Here is a 13,790-nt window from a genome sequence, read left to right on the forward strand (position 1 = left end):
TCTTCCTGTTAAAATTGTAGGATTGCAGCTATATTTATTATATCTCAGTATCTAAGAGTGGTTATATATGTTATACATATTAGTATGCATGCATGTGTGTGTGCGCGCGCACACATACGCACACACAATTAGATTTGTGCTGTTGGGAATCAACTAATGGCACAGCCAGTGGCCTTAAAATTGTTGCTCATGAGCAATTTTATCATCCTCTCCAATATACTCTGCAGGGCGAAAGGAGTTCTGGTTTCAGTAAATTGATTTCAGTTGAAGTGCAGTTTAGCTGGAAATAAGTCTCAGTTATTGCACAAGGTGGTTCATCTGTTAATATTTTTCTCTGGCTTATTAAGCAATTCATTATCAGAACACTTCAAAAGTAGAAAAATGTGTATTTAATGGGAAACTGTTGATACTCTTGCCATGGGACTAATATGAGCATGCCAAACCACCACACCTCTACCACATAACATCATTATGAAGACGTGGTTGATGAGAGTCCAAAGAAAGAGAATTCTCAATGGGATGATTGGAGCCTCACCCTTGCCTGATGCTAATCTCAGCGGAGAGATTGCATTGGCAATGCAAAGTGGGATCCTTTTTAATAGTGTTTTGTAGTACTGCCCTGGGGGTAGAAATACTGAAGGACAGGATATATAAATATAATTACAAACCAACCAACCAACCAACCAACCAACCAACCAAATAAATAAATAAACAAACAAACAAACAAACAAACAAACAAACAAACAAACAAACAAACGGAGAAGTTCTGTTTGTAAGTTTTGAATTTATGACAACTTATTTTAGACCGTTGTGAGGTTTTGACACATTTCATTGCCTTTTGCTGTCTATGAAAAACACTAGAGTTGACAACCTTCTTGCTGGCATTGCTCCTGTATCTGTATTTTTGCCCTAAAGCAGGACTGGCAGAAATTAAGCATTTGACACTTTCCTCCGAACATAGATCTGATAGGAAGCATCACCTGTTCTATTTCTACCTGTCATGCAGTTTTTAGGTGCAGCAGTCTTTCCTTTAAAAAAAGTTGGCAATTAGTAAACATCCATCAAGCAGTATTTATATACATCGTAACTAATTTTACATAAGGAGGGATATAAATAAATAGCTTCCTTTCCATAGTGGTTGAACCACGGCTTTCCCAGGCCTGTTTTTATGTAGCAGGTCCCCGCTATGAGAATGCTCATTATCCAAAATCTCAGTTATCCAAACACAAAGAATTATACCCAAACCTCGCTACACAAATGGCGGATTCAGATATCTGAACAGCCGAGAGCTTGCCCACTTCCTTACTTGTTTGTGTTTTGCTAGTTGACGGCAGCCATTTTAAGCAGAAAGCATGGAGGGAGGACGAGAGATCGGACAAATTGGAGAGCTGGAGAGATCGGACAAATCCCCCCCCCCCCTTGTTTGACTTCTTCTGATTGGTTGCAGCAGTTTCAGTCAGAAAGCAGGGAGAGGAGGAAGAACCAACAAATCACGAATTAGATATGTCCCCATAGGAAATAATGAAAGCCATCAACTTGTTATGCAAACACTCGCTTAACAAACAATTTCCTGGGATATTGAAAAGCAGGGCCTGCGTGTGCTTTTGAATTCGTTTGTGTTAGTCTAATTACATAGTCCCTTAGCACTGTGTCTGGGATTGCTATAGCGATTCCAGCTCTCTTTCAAGGGGCTGCTTGTTCCCCCTGTTAGTCTAATTACATAGTCCCTTAGCACTGTGTCTGGGATTGCTATAGCGATTCCAGCTCTCTTTCAAGGGGCTGCTTGTTTCCCCTGCTGCTCTAGAGTGAAAAGCACTGAACTGTCTAGAAATGGTGCTGGCTCTGCATTTTCTCTTATGCCTGTGACATAAGTGAAGAACAAGATACTTGATGACCAAGAGAGCTCCTCTGTTGAACACTGTCAAAAGCCAATAGTTCCACTCAGTAGTTTTTTTTTTTAAAGAAAACTTTATGAATAGCAATAACTTTATATGATGCTGAGGAAGATAAATGGAGCATAAATGGAAAAAGAACTTTACCCTCAGGCCTCGTCGTTTAGCGATTCATAAGCCATTAATCGCCTCATACCCATCAAGTACATTTGTCACTTGAATAGGCTCCGGGGTACTTGTGAGTGGAGCTTGGCAAACTAATTACAGTGCTAATGTAATTACACATAAATGGAATGCAAGTGTATGTGTGTAAGAGACAAGAGAAGGAGATTGGCCGTATAACCAACGAGCGTTCCCGTTCATGCAGGCATCGCATATAATTCTTGCTTACTGTTTAAAAGCCCCAGTGGAGCTCCAGTCTTCTGCTCACCTTCAGAACTAAGCAAAGCCAGCCAGGAGATGGAAGAGGTTTTTCAGCAACTCTGTCCCATTTCTTGTGGGTTCAGCTGGCAGTATCACTAACAATGAAAAATTTACAGTCTTCACTGGCCAGAGGGAAAAGGCTGTAACAGAAGGCGTAGGGTAAGGATACAGTTGCAGGCATAAGAAGTTTGTTTCCACTTTGAATTAAATAGGCACTCTCTCAGTGCTTTTGTCAACTCTGGCTTGGTGTTACATTACTTTTGAAAACGCTCTCGGGACCTTCTTCACCTTTGTCCTGCTTTATGAAAGAAGAACAGTTCGGACCCAATGCTAAGCCATAGTTTGTTTAAACCACGGTTTGTGAAGAAGTAGGGTTCCACTCACAGACAAACAAAGGAACAGTGGTTTATTTCATTTGAGGTTGGTTTCTTGTCCCCCTGCCTCTTTTTAGCATTTCAGGCCTGGCTTCTGTTACGAGTTTTTATTGGGAGTAGTGACTTTCTTATTTCTTTTTATACAAGTGTTCATCTTCCTGTTTAACCGGTGAGTTGAACGATGCAACCTCTGTAGGTCTACGTCTTCAGAGAGGTGGCTAAATACTACTAGATTATAGTACATTCTCTGGAATTCCATTTGCACCTCCTGTCTATTCCACAGGTTGACAAAGATCCTTACCTCTTCCTTGTTCCAGTCTTTGACTGCATGCATGTGGGGTGCCAATTGCTGTGAAATCCTTGTATCCTTAGCAGCAGCAGAGGGAGTCTATGAGAGAAAGTATTGTCTGCCGTAGCTGTGGCAGTGACCTCTCTGTGTGTTTTAGGTCCCAAGAATACCAATTTAGATTACACATATTAAGAAGTTTATTCACCTTACAAGGAAACATGAAGAAGTACCAGGTGTGTGTATGGGTTTTTTATTGTCCTTTACTGGACAGTACCTGTCACATGCTCTTCATAGCCTTGATACCTAGGTCCAGCATGACTGCCTCAAGGGAGCATGCATGCTTGGGTCCATGGAAATAGCTTTCTGGAGTCACTCTTCGGTCAACAATGTACTAAGGATTCACAAATGTGGCTTTCCCAGAAGCAGAACTGCAAAAAGCACTTGAGTGTGGAGGAGCAAAGGTTGGCGTTGTCTGCTTCCTTCGTGTGGGTTTTTGCATTGGTTTTTAAAATTGGATAAGTTGCTAAGAGCAAAATTATGCTTTTATTATGCGTTCCTGGATAGATGTTAGGAAAATGGCCCAACGTTTTTCTCAGGTTTTTTCTTCCCACAAGCGTGCTTCAGAGCTAGGCTGGAGAGAGAGGGCTAGTCAGCAAGGAGGTTTGTGGAGGAAGAAGCCTGCTGTCAGGTAGAGTGAGGACAAGGTGCAGAAAATGTTGCCCCGTACTTCTGTAACCATGCGAAGTGAATGGCTGGGATGGAGATTTGGGGGAAAAACTAGGATGAAGTCAAGATAGTCTGATCAGATATGACACCACACCATGGTTAATGCAAGTCAGGATTGCCATTGTTTCAGATTATGGTTTGTTGGCTCCCAATAAACCATACAAACCATAGCTAATTCGTTGGGAAATGAGTTGAGATGTGGAAATAAAACCACAGTTAAGCTAAACAAACCATGGCTTAGCATTAACTTGACACATAGATTCATAGCAAAGGCACTGCCATGATTGCTGTTCTACTTAATATCTGTACTGGCTCTACCTCAGATTTAATGTATGAGCATTAAGAAAAATGTGGTCATTTATGGTAGACTATTTGTTCCCCTCCACCTTAGTTTACCTGTTAGACTGCATAAAAGAAAAAAGAAAAGAAAAGGCAGGAATCATGCAAACTAGGGCTTCCAAATATTGAAACTTGTTTGGTTGACTGGCTTTGAGTTACTTAACAGTTGGTTGACATAGAAATAATTGGTTTACATTGAAATAAATACAAGTTTTTTCTCAGCACAGGTGTCATTTAGGTTATTTGTAGAATGGAAGTGCTGATTTCTCATTTAATAGCACAGCAGAATAATTTGTTTAGACAGACCTTGCTTCAACTTGAATGGATTGTTCAGTTAATGCTTTCAGTCCTGTGAAAGAATACTTCCAATAATATATAAACAAAGAATCCTCAAGCTAGCTAGCTTTGTCACATCTGGACTGCAATACACACTTCAGGTTCTGTAGCAGTGAACAACAAATGGAAAGGCACTTGTTTCCCAAAACATAACTGGATCCTGAAATGGTTGATGAACTGACTTGTTCTCCTCCAGCTCATGGAAAGCATTCCAGTCGCTTCAGGGCTAGGGGCCTCCTCCCCCCATTTTCCAGAGGCACGGCCCTTCAACTTTTGTTGATCCAGAAGGGGCTAGATCTCCCTCCGTGTTCCCATGTCAGACCTGCCTAATGTCAGAAATACAGAGTCTTGTCAGAGCTCCAGAGAAATTTGACAGTCCTCCCCAAAAGGATAGCTTTGATCTTTTACCCAGCCTGTCATGAATTAGGCAGGGCAAGTGCAAGTGAAATGGAACACTAGTCCATTCGGTACCTCTTTGCTCCCTCTCACAACTGGGTGGTGGGAGTGCACAACAGTGTCTGCAGGTTCTGTGGGTGGAATGAGCATCTGGGGGCAGAAAGGTAAGGACAGCAAAGGGATTGCAGCCTACACAACAGAGGTATTTTGGTGCAGAACACTCCGTTTTCTCTTCTCACTGCCATCCCCCCACATCACTGCTCAGCAATGGCATGATATAAGCTCTGCTCCTTTGGTGGGGGTGGGGGGGAGCAGCCTGACCAAAGGGGCCTCCCCCAGCCATTCCTTACCCTGGTCTTCACTCAAACAAGAAGGGAAAAGGGAATAGAACCAGGAAGAGGCAGCGAGAGAGAGGCACCACAAGAGCTACAACAGGTTTTCTAGCATTGTGATCCTACTCAGTCCTCAGAGAAAAGGCATGTGTCGTGGTCAGAAACCTTCCAGGATTTGATTATCTAAATGCACATAGCCTCTCCTTCCTTGACTCAGGATCTCGATTAGTGAAAAGGCTTACCATTTTAAAGGGTGCTGATATGCATACTCAAGCTCTCGCTGGACAGTGCTTCTTTATACTGCCATCTTCAGCATAAGCCAGTAGCTATAAAACCCCTCTCAAAAAGTTGTCTGTGTGTACTGTGCCATGAAGCAGTATATACTAAGGCTGTGTACCAGCCACAAGATTCAACCTGTACCTGTAGCTTTGGGAAGCTGGGAAGCAACCCATCTGTTTTAGCAACTTTTATGTCTTTTCAGCTCAACACATTATTTGAGACCAGATAGATCTGTTAGAAAAACGAATTTGTTGCTTTCTTTCCATTCACTACAATGAGGAATATAAACAGGGATATAACTTTTTTAGTTTTACAGAGGTGCATGACATAAGAGCCTCCCCAGAATGGATTAAGCCAGCAAAATTGTAGGCAACTGATTTTTTTATTTTTATTTTTTAAAATGGGGTTTCTGTTCCCCATAACATATTTTTGCAGATACAGAAAGAGAGAGCTCTCTATCAACTATGCTTCACTTTTCCTTTTTCCTTTTTTTAAAAAGGCCACCCAGGTCTACCTGGGACTTTAGGAAGTTCCTGATCCATTGCTTTGTTAACGGCACAATCCAACTACAGAATATGAAAACCTCACCCAAATCACCCCTATTTGCCTTATAATTTGGGAAGTGCACAGAGTCAATGCATGCTTCCTATTATATATCAAATTTAGATTCTGAAAGCATCCTGTAGTCATCCATAAGGTTTGCCAACAGCAAAACTGGTACTGTTAGGTTTCTCTGCATGTTCTAGCGTAACTATTCTAGCATTTGAAAGCCCTAGTAGAGAATTGTGTTGTCTGGCTGGCTGAATCCCAGACTGACATAGACATGCAAGATGCCAATCCACATCCTTGCCTAAACTTGTCAAGCCAAGGAAAACAGCATGAAAATGGATGGCTCTTTGAGACGCTCTTTATGTTGCCCAGGTGTCCAAGCACATTGTAGATCTGCATGTTTTCTGAGCCAATTACTCCCTGCCAAAATTCAGATAGTGGTATCTGAATAAATTGTTCAAATCGCATACACCTTATTCTCTCTACCATGTTTAACTCTCCCTCTCTCTTTTAATATTGTGCCTATCCTTGGTCTTCTGCACAGCTGTTAACACAAAACTGCTCAGATTTCTGCATTATTTTCCATAATTTATTCTGTGTACAACCTTAAGTTTTTCAAAGAATTTAGTGTGCTTGACAAGAGGTGGGGAAACAGAAATGCATAAAGAGAGAGAAAGGACTGGATACTGAGACCTAAACGCTTGTGAAGGGGTATGTACTGGGAATAGCTACAGGGCAAAGAGAATAGAGAACCAAAGTCCCAGCTCTCAATCACTGGCAGCTACACCAAATGCTACAAAAAACCAGCTTCTTTCTACTTAATAGCTTTAACTAGGAAGTAACTACTTGTACCATAATCATACCCTAGATCAGTAGCTCCCAACCTTTTTTGACCATGCCCCACCTAAGCATCTCTAAAATCCTGATGCCCTCCCCCCGTGAGATATAATTCTTATTATTTAAAAAGTGAACTCCTATCCACGTGGAGGAAGCCTAAAATGAGTTATTAACTATTAATAACTCATTCTCGAATTCCCACCCCCTTAAAAATCAAATTGCTCCCCTGTGGGGTGTGTACCCCACATTAGGAACCATGGTCCTAGACCCAAGCCCAGGAGGGGGTGACATTTCAGGGTCAGGACATCCTGGACTGCAGGCCCATTATCATGAAAAAGAATAAAAGAGGCTAAATTGCCAGACTTAATTATCTGTAACTATATGGGGTATCTGGACACTGGTGGCACTGTGGTCTAAACCACTGAGCCTCTTGGGCTTGCCGATCAGAAGGTCAGCAGTTCGAATCCCTGCAACTAGGTGAGCTCCCGTTGCTCGGTCCCAGCTCCTGTCAACCTAGCAGTTTGAAAGCACGTCAAAGTGCAAGTAGATAAATAGGTACTGCTCCGGTGGGAAGGTAAACAGCCTTGGTTTCGCCAGAAGCGGCTTAGTCATGCTGGCCACATGACCCGGAAGCTGTACGCCAGCTCCCTTGGCCAGTAAAGCGAGATGAGTGCCGCAACCCCAGAGTTGTTCACGACTGGACCAAACAGTCAGGGGTCCCTTTACCTTTACCTTTTACAGTGGTACCTCGGGTTAAGTACTTAATTTGTTCCGGAGGTCCGTACTTAACCTGAAACTGTTCTTAACCTGAAGCACCACTTTAGCTAATGGGGCCTCCTGCTGCCACCGCGCTGCCAGAGCACGATTTCTGTTCTCATCCTGAAGCAAAGTTCTTAACCTGAGGTACTATTTCCGGGTTAGCAGAGTCTGTAACCTGAAGCGTATGTAACCTGAGGTACGACTGTATATGGGGTATCTACTAAAGGTGCACCATAGATATCCACTACCCCCTGCACACTTTTACAGGGCCATGCATACCCTGGAAAAAAATGGGGTGGGGATATTTGGAGACCTGGGGAGGAAATGGCAAAATTCTTACACCTTTTTAGGCCCTCTTTAGGTTGCTAGCTCTGTAGAGAAAACACACACACACAAACCAACCAACCAACCAACCAACCAAACAAACAAACAAACAAAACATGCTTGTAGATGAAATTCTAGAATTTGTGGTTTGAGTCACCAGAGATCCCGTGGCACTCTGTGTGACATGCTGTCTCAAGAGCGACAAGCCCCAAAGAGTTCCTGCTGGCATTTCCTAGTTTGAGGCACCAACAGGGTCTGGCAGCAGGAGGGTGGAACAAGCACTACAATAATCAAGGGTATTAACATCACAGGGAAAGTGGGAGTCCATGTTGCCAATAGGATTTATAAGCCCCAGGACATATGTGGCTTCTGAATCCTGGCTTGCTTGGAAGCTGTTGACCTTAGTTTCAAAGACGTACATAGGGTCCCTTGCATCCTTGCAAGGAGCTGATACAGCACCCACCCACCCGCCGAAAAATATCACTTTACTGCACACTTTTGTGCCATGGTGCAGGAAGGACTGGAAGCTTCTCCTGCGTTTGAATTCACTGCGACAGTGGCGGCATGCCACCACACACATACATTGTACACTCCATAGTCTGAGAGATGATTTCTTCCCCCTCCCTGGGCCTGCGCCCCCCAGTGGGGGCCAGTTTCACAAACCCCCGGGTACGTCTCTGCTTAGTTTCCAGTTCACATATGGCAGTAAGCTATGGTCAGCTTCACTTCCTACTTTGTTTTGTCCACTCACATGAAGGAAGGAGTGAAGCAGCAGCAAGGGGGTTCTGTGTACTTGCATGAATTTCCATTCATTCATTCAAAACATGTACCTCCTGCTCTGCAACTGGAAAAGCTCCCAATTAAACAACTAGCAAACCAGGCTTTCAATACATGACGAAAAGAAAAGGGGATGGGAAGCAAAGAGGAACAGAAGCTCAACCTATTATTCTGTAACTACCCCTTTTGCAGTCTGGATCCAACCTTTACACTATCTTGCAGTTGTTACTTTTCTGCCTGTATTAAGAGAAACCTTTTATTCCTCCCCTCTTTTGATCCTCACATTCAGTTCATCACATCATTGTCCCAGGGGTCATGGCCAAAGGTTAGGGTGTACCACCTTAGAGATCAACAGGAAGCTCCTTGGATAGGAGCACCTGCAGAAGAGCCTTTGAAGATAGCTTACATTGATTGGTCAGATGTAACCAGTGTATTTGGTCTCAAGGGGAGTGCATAGAAGAACGGATCTGAGTGATGGGGAGCAATGTCTAAAGGGCATTTGTTATTTGCGTAAAATTAATATGTATGCTTGTCATATTCTCATGTCTGGCAGTCATGCAGCCAGAAACATAAGAAACTTAAACAAAGGGACCTAAAAAGCCCAAAGGACACCAATCAATGCTCTATTATTTCAAAATAGGAAAAAAGGAAGCAGATCTGTGTTACAACTTTGTATTGGGTGCAGAGGAATAATTATTGGGCCCTGAATATGCGCTACAGGAGTGTAAATTGTGATTAGCCAATTGTGTTTACACTACTGATTTTGCACTGAATGCAATGTGTGCATATTGCAGATAAATCACAGCATCATTCTGTACCATGAACATATGGTGTGAACCATAACTGAAAATCACTTTTATGATCCTGCTTATGAATAAGATAATCTGTATCGCTCTACAAATTTAGTTAGGTGGTGGTAATTGTGTACTTTTGATTTAATTGTGGTCATCTAACCTGTTTTCTTTTGCATAGTCATCGTTTATTTATTGATTTAGATTTCAGTTGGGGAAATATGATGCAAATACCCTTAGCAAAATAAAATGTGTAGCAGCAAGAGTGTCTTGCAAATATAGCACTTCTTAAAGTACCCCTCTGAGACACCCTGCTTATTCAGTGTTTTTAAAGGTAAGAGCTATGGTGCTCTAGTTAGCCTCATTGTACATGCTCAATGCCAGACTGTTCCCTTGAACAGTGGGGTTGCATTCCTATTGGCCTTGGGAAAGTGTTGGAATGGGGGGGAAAAACCCTCAAAGAAGAAGTTGGGTGAGAATGAAGGCTTGGTGAAATTTTAACATTTGTAGATTTTCCTGCTTTAGTTGCTAGTTTTTATTTATTTATTTGTATCTTTCTAAAAACTGTATATCATCTCTCTCCCATTACCAACATCTTAGCTAATTAACAAAATATCAATAAAATGTCCAAAGAACAATTATTAAAAACTAAATAATCACATGATTAAGGTAGCAGCCAGAAATTACTTTTGCTAACAAGACGGGTTTGGTATAATTTCAAAGTAAAGATTCCTGCTGTGGATCAGCCACTGACAGGATCACATTACTAGCTATAGTTGCTGAGAAATCTGGTATAATGAGAATAAAAAGCAAAGTAAGACATACAAAAAGTAAGCAGACCACTCCATTTTAGCATATCAGCTGACTAGGGAAAACAAAGAACCACTACCACAAAAGGGGTAGATTTTAAGAGTGCAAGAAAAAAAAATATTTATAAAATACAGTTAACATAAATACCAAAAAATACAAAACAAATTAATTTTTCACTTTTTGTAGAGTTTGTGAATGCCCCCTCCCCTTTAAATTTTGTGCAGGGGGTGTAAAGCAAACTAATAAACACATTGTGAGCAGTTGCCATTACTGTTAAAGTGGATCAGATTTCACAAGCTTATTTGCATCAAAGGATTCTTTTTAAAAGTTCAAACAACAGAGAACATCCTTGCAAGACATAAATGTTGATACTGCCAAAGCAAATTATTGGCACTGGTTTGACTGATCTCATCCCTCTTTACTACCCACTGTTTGCCACTTTAATGGACACATCCTTTTATTACTAACTGTGACACATAAACTCAGCCTTCAGAACCAAAAGCAGCTTTCTGAACAAGACCTTGTTTTACCAATCCATTTGTCTATTCAACACTATAAAGTGTTTCTTTTATGTACAATGGCCTTGTGAAAATACCCTTTATAGGTAGTTAACTATGTAGCTCAGGTACAATGGCAGGTACTCCAGGGAGTTGCTTCCAGGGCTTAAAAGCAAGACTGGTTAACAGAACAGTCATAGTCCACAATGGGAGCAGGATTGTTGTTTCTTTAAGTAGACACCAATTATAGTCAGGGGAGGCAAGCATTCATTTCTGTGCCCAGCTTTGGCACATATTTCGATTGGGCTAAGGTGATGAGGCTCTGTCAACGATGTGCTCCTTTTGCGTCGGTTGTGCCGCAATTAAACATAACACCCACCCTTTCTCACTGCGACAAAGTTTGAGAACCCTTGACATTAAAGTAATTTGAGCGTTGTTGTTTTTGGTCTTTTAGAAAAGCCAGAAATGGACGAATTCACCTTGGAAAGAGTACTGGAGGAGCTGGAGACGCTGTGCTATGAGAACATGAACGTTGCCATCGAGACAGAAGAAGGTCTCGGCATAGAGTACGATGAGGATGTCGTGTGTGACGTGTGCCGCTCGCCAGAAGGAGAGGATGGCAACGAGATGGTTTTCTGTGACAAATGCAACGTCTGTGTGCACCAGGTGAGTAGCATTTCTCACTTTGCTGAGGCAGTACAGCCCCCTCCCCCAGAGGACTTAGTTGCCTGGCACACACCAGAACCAAGAAGGACAGCCATCCTCCAGCCATTACTGCTGTGGCTTGTCACGTCCTCTCATGACATGGGAAAGTTTGGGCTTTTCGTCACAGTTAGCGTGTGCATTGAGACAACAGTCTTGCCTCAGAGGTAAGAGAGAGGAATCGCTGTGCTAGGGAATAGAGGATGCCTCCAAACTCGTCCTGCTTATAATCTGCCTGCCTGCCTTTTGCATTTCTTATTCTTCGGTATTTATGTTCTTCATATGTTATTTCTCCCTGTATTTTGTTTTGTATTGTATTGTGTTCACATTCTTGCTTACCATAATATTGGAGTTTCCTTCAGGCCCACCTGAACATAGACGTAAGTAAATTCACACATGCCTGTGTTGACCAATAGCTTATGCTGGTATAAAAACAGTAATATAACGGGTGTAAGGCATGGGGCTAAGTTCTTAAGTTTCGCCCCATGATTTCCTTCCCCTTTTTTACTCAAGTATAGTTGAATCTGGTGTATCTTTAACTACTCATTTACATGCCCTTTTGTAACAAAATGCCGGTTGATGATTTAATGGTCTTGACTGAGCTGAATATGGCTGTGACTAAGAGAGGATCTTGGATAAGTTGCTCGCAGTCAATTTAATAGACAAATACGTAGCAAATATCCTATACAGGTCTGTCCAGTCAAGTTTCTCGACTGTCCTTTAGAAGGAAAGAAAATCCATTGAAGGCCATTGAAGTCAGGCCATCAATAGTGACTCTGGGATGTTCTGTGTAATCATAGGTAGCTTCCTTTAGGCAGAGTGAACAGGCTTTCCCCTCTTTCTCTTTTGGTGGAGTTTAAGTGCTGTCACTTGCTAGCAGGATTTGCACCAGAGCATTTTGGGATTTAGAAAAAGAGTTGGTGAGGAGGGCACAGGGCACAGCTTCCATCACTGCTGTCCATTTCCTAGTAGATCACAGTTATGCAAGTCTTTGATACGTTAAAAGTAAAACATTATCATATCTTCCAGAGATTATGTCTACAGAAGTAGCCTCATGTATATGGAAAAAGTAGCCAGCACCATAGTGCTAGGAAGGCTATGGGCTTCTAACTTTCCTTTCCAGTGAGTCTTCTTTTGTTTTTTGTTCCCTGCCCTCTTCATGTCTATAACAGCTCCTCACTTATATGACCAGCCCTCTTGTCACTTTTTTATGCTTTCGTGTGTTGTGACACAGTATAAGAAGCTTTTAAACACATTTCTCCCCCCCCCCCCCCCATGAATTCTAATGCCAAGGAGACCCAGGAATCATAAAGATTTCTTACACGACAGAATATAGTGTGGGCAGGCTATATCCCTGGGTTGATCCAGTATAATGGAAGAAAAGGGTTTCGATAACTCTTTAAGTGTTGTGTACATGAAAGAATTTCAGAACATGCTCTCTCCCCCCCCCTCCAACTATATACAACAAGCTGCACCTGTCAGACAGCTGCAGAAGTTCACTTCTCCTTTGTATCTGTTTACCCTCATCCAGACAAATTCTTCCCTGGTTTATGTGCTTGAGCAATAAATTTATGCAAAAAGACACAGAAGTGGTCCCTTGTGAGGTTTTTTTATTTGTTTGTTGGTTTTGTCTAATTGCCTCATTTGTTGATTTCACAATTTCCCCCAATACATTCAAAAGCTACAATTTTAAAGAGAAGTCCAGCAGGGACAGCTGTATTTCCATGGTAGAAAAAGTTTCTGGTGTTGAACTTTTGTCTGTCTTACATGGGACAGAGCCTTTGTCAGAAAAAAGGTGGTGCTTAATGCACCTCATAGGAGAGTTTCATGCTGTGTTAAGAAGCAATTATTTCTTCTCTCACTCAAGGCTTGGGCACATGATTGAATTCCTCCAGGAAGGCAGGAATTGCTATGTCAGACTGGCTGCATCTTGACCAGTAGCAACCAGCAACCCCGGTCCCTTCTGTAGCCTCTTTAAGACATTGCCGTAAACTGAAATATGGCTTGCCAAAACCATGCAACTGAGCTGGCTCTCAGAAAGAAGCTTCCACCCACTTTGCTCCTCCTCAGTCCTTTTAGCTGTGCTACAGGTCATGGTTAACAAGGCGAGGCCTTAACTAGGATCCTGGGTTCAGATGTTCTGCTCAGCCAAGCCTTAACTTAGCTGCCCCACCATACTGTGCTAAAAGGACCGGGGAAGAGCAAAGCAGGTGCAAGCTCATAGTTTGCCTTATCATGACATGCAAACCACATGCAGATGAGGAAGGCATGCCTTGCGATTCCCCACAAAGTGTGTCACCAGCAGTTTCTGTGCACGCTAAAATTTTACGACCTTATTTTGGCCCTCTACCAAAAAGC

General features: G+C 42.2%; 1 protein-coding gene across 1 annotated transcript in view; it reads left to right on the forward strand.

Annotated features, from left to right (window-relative positions):
• JADE2 (jade family PHD finger 2) overlaps positions 1-13,790 on the forward strand; it is a 139,765-nt gene that overhangs the window by 93,019 nt on the left and 32,956 nt on the right. Inside the window, exon 6 of the mRNA XM_081893298.1 lies at positions 11,185-11,396. Within this exon, the coding sequence (XP_081749424.1) occupies positions 11,185-11,396 (212 nt within the window). The remainder of the gene's footprint in view (positions 1-11,184; positions 11,397-13,790) is intronic.

The sequence above is a fragment of the Podarcis melisellensis genome (genome assembly GCF_964234715.1).
Source record: "Podarcis melisellensis genome assembly, chromosome: 2".
NCBI classification, from domain to species: domain Eukaryota; kingdom Metazoa; phylum Chordata; class Lepidosauria; order Squamata; family Lacertidae; genus Podarcis; species Podarcis melisellensis.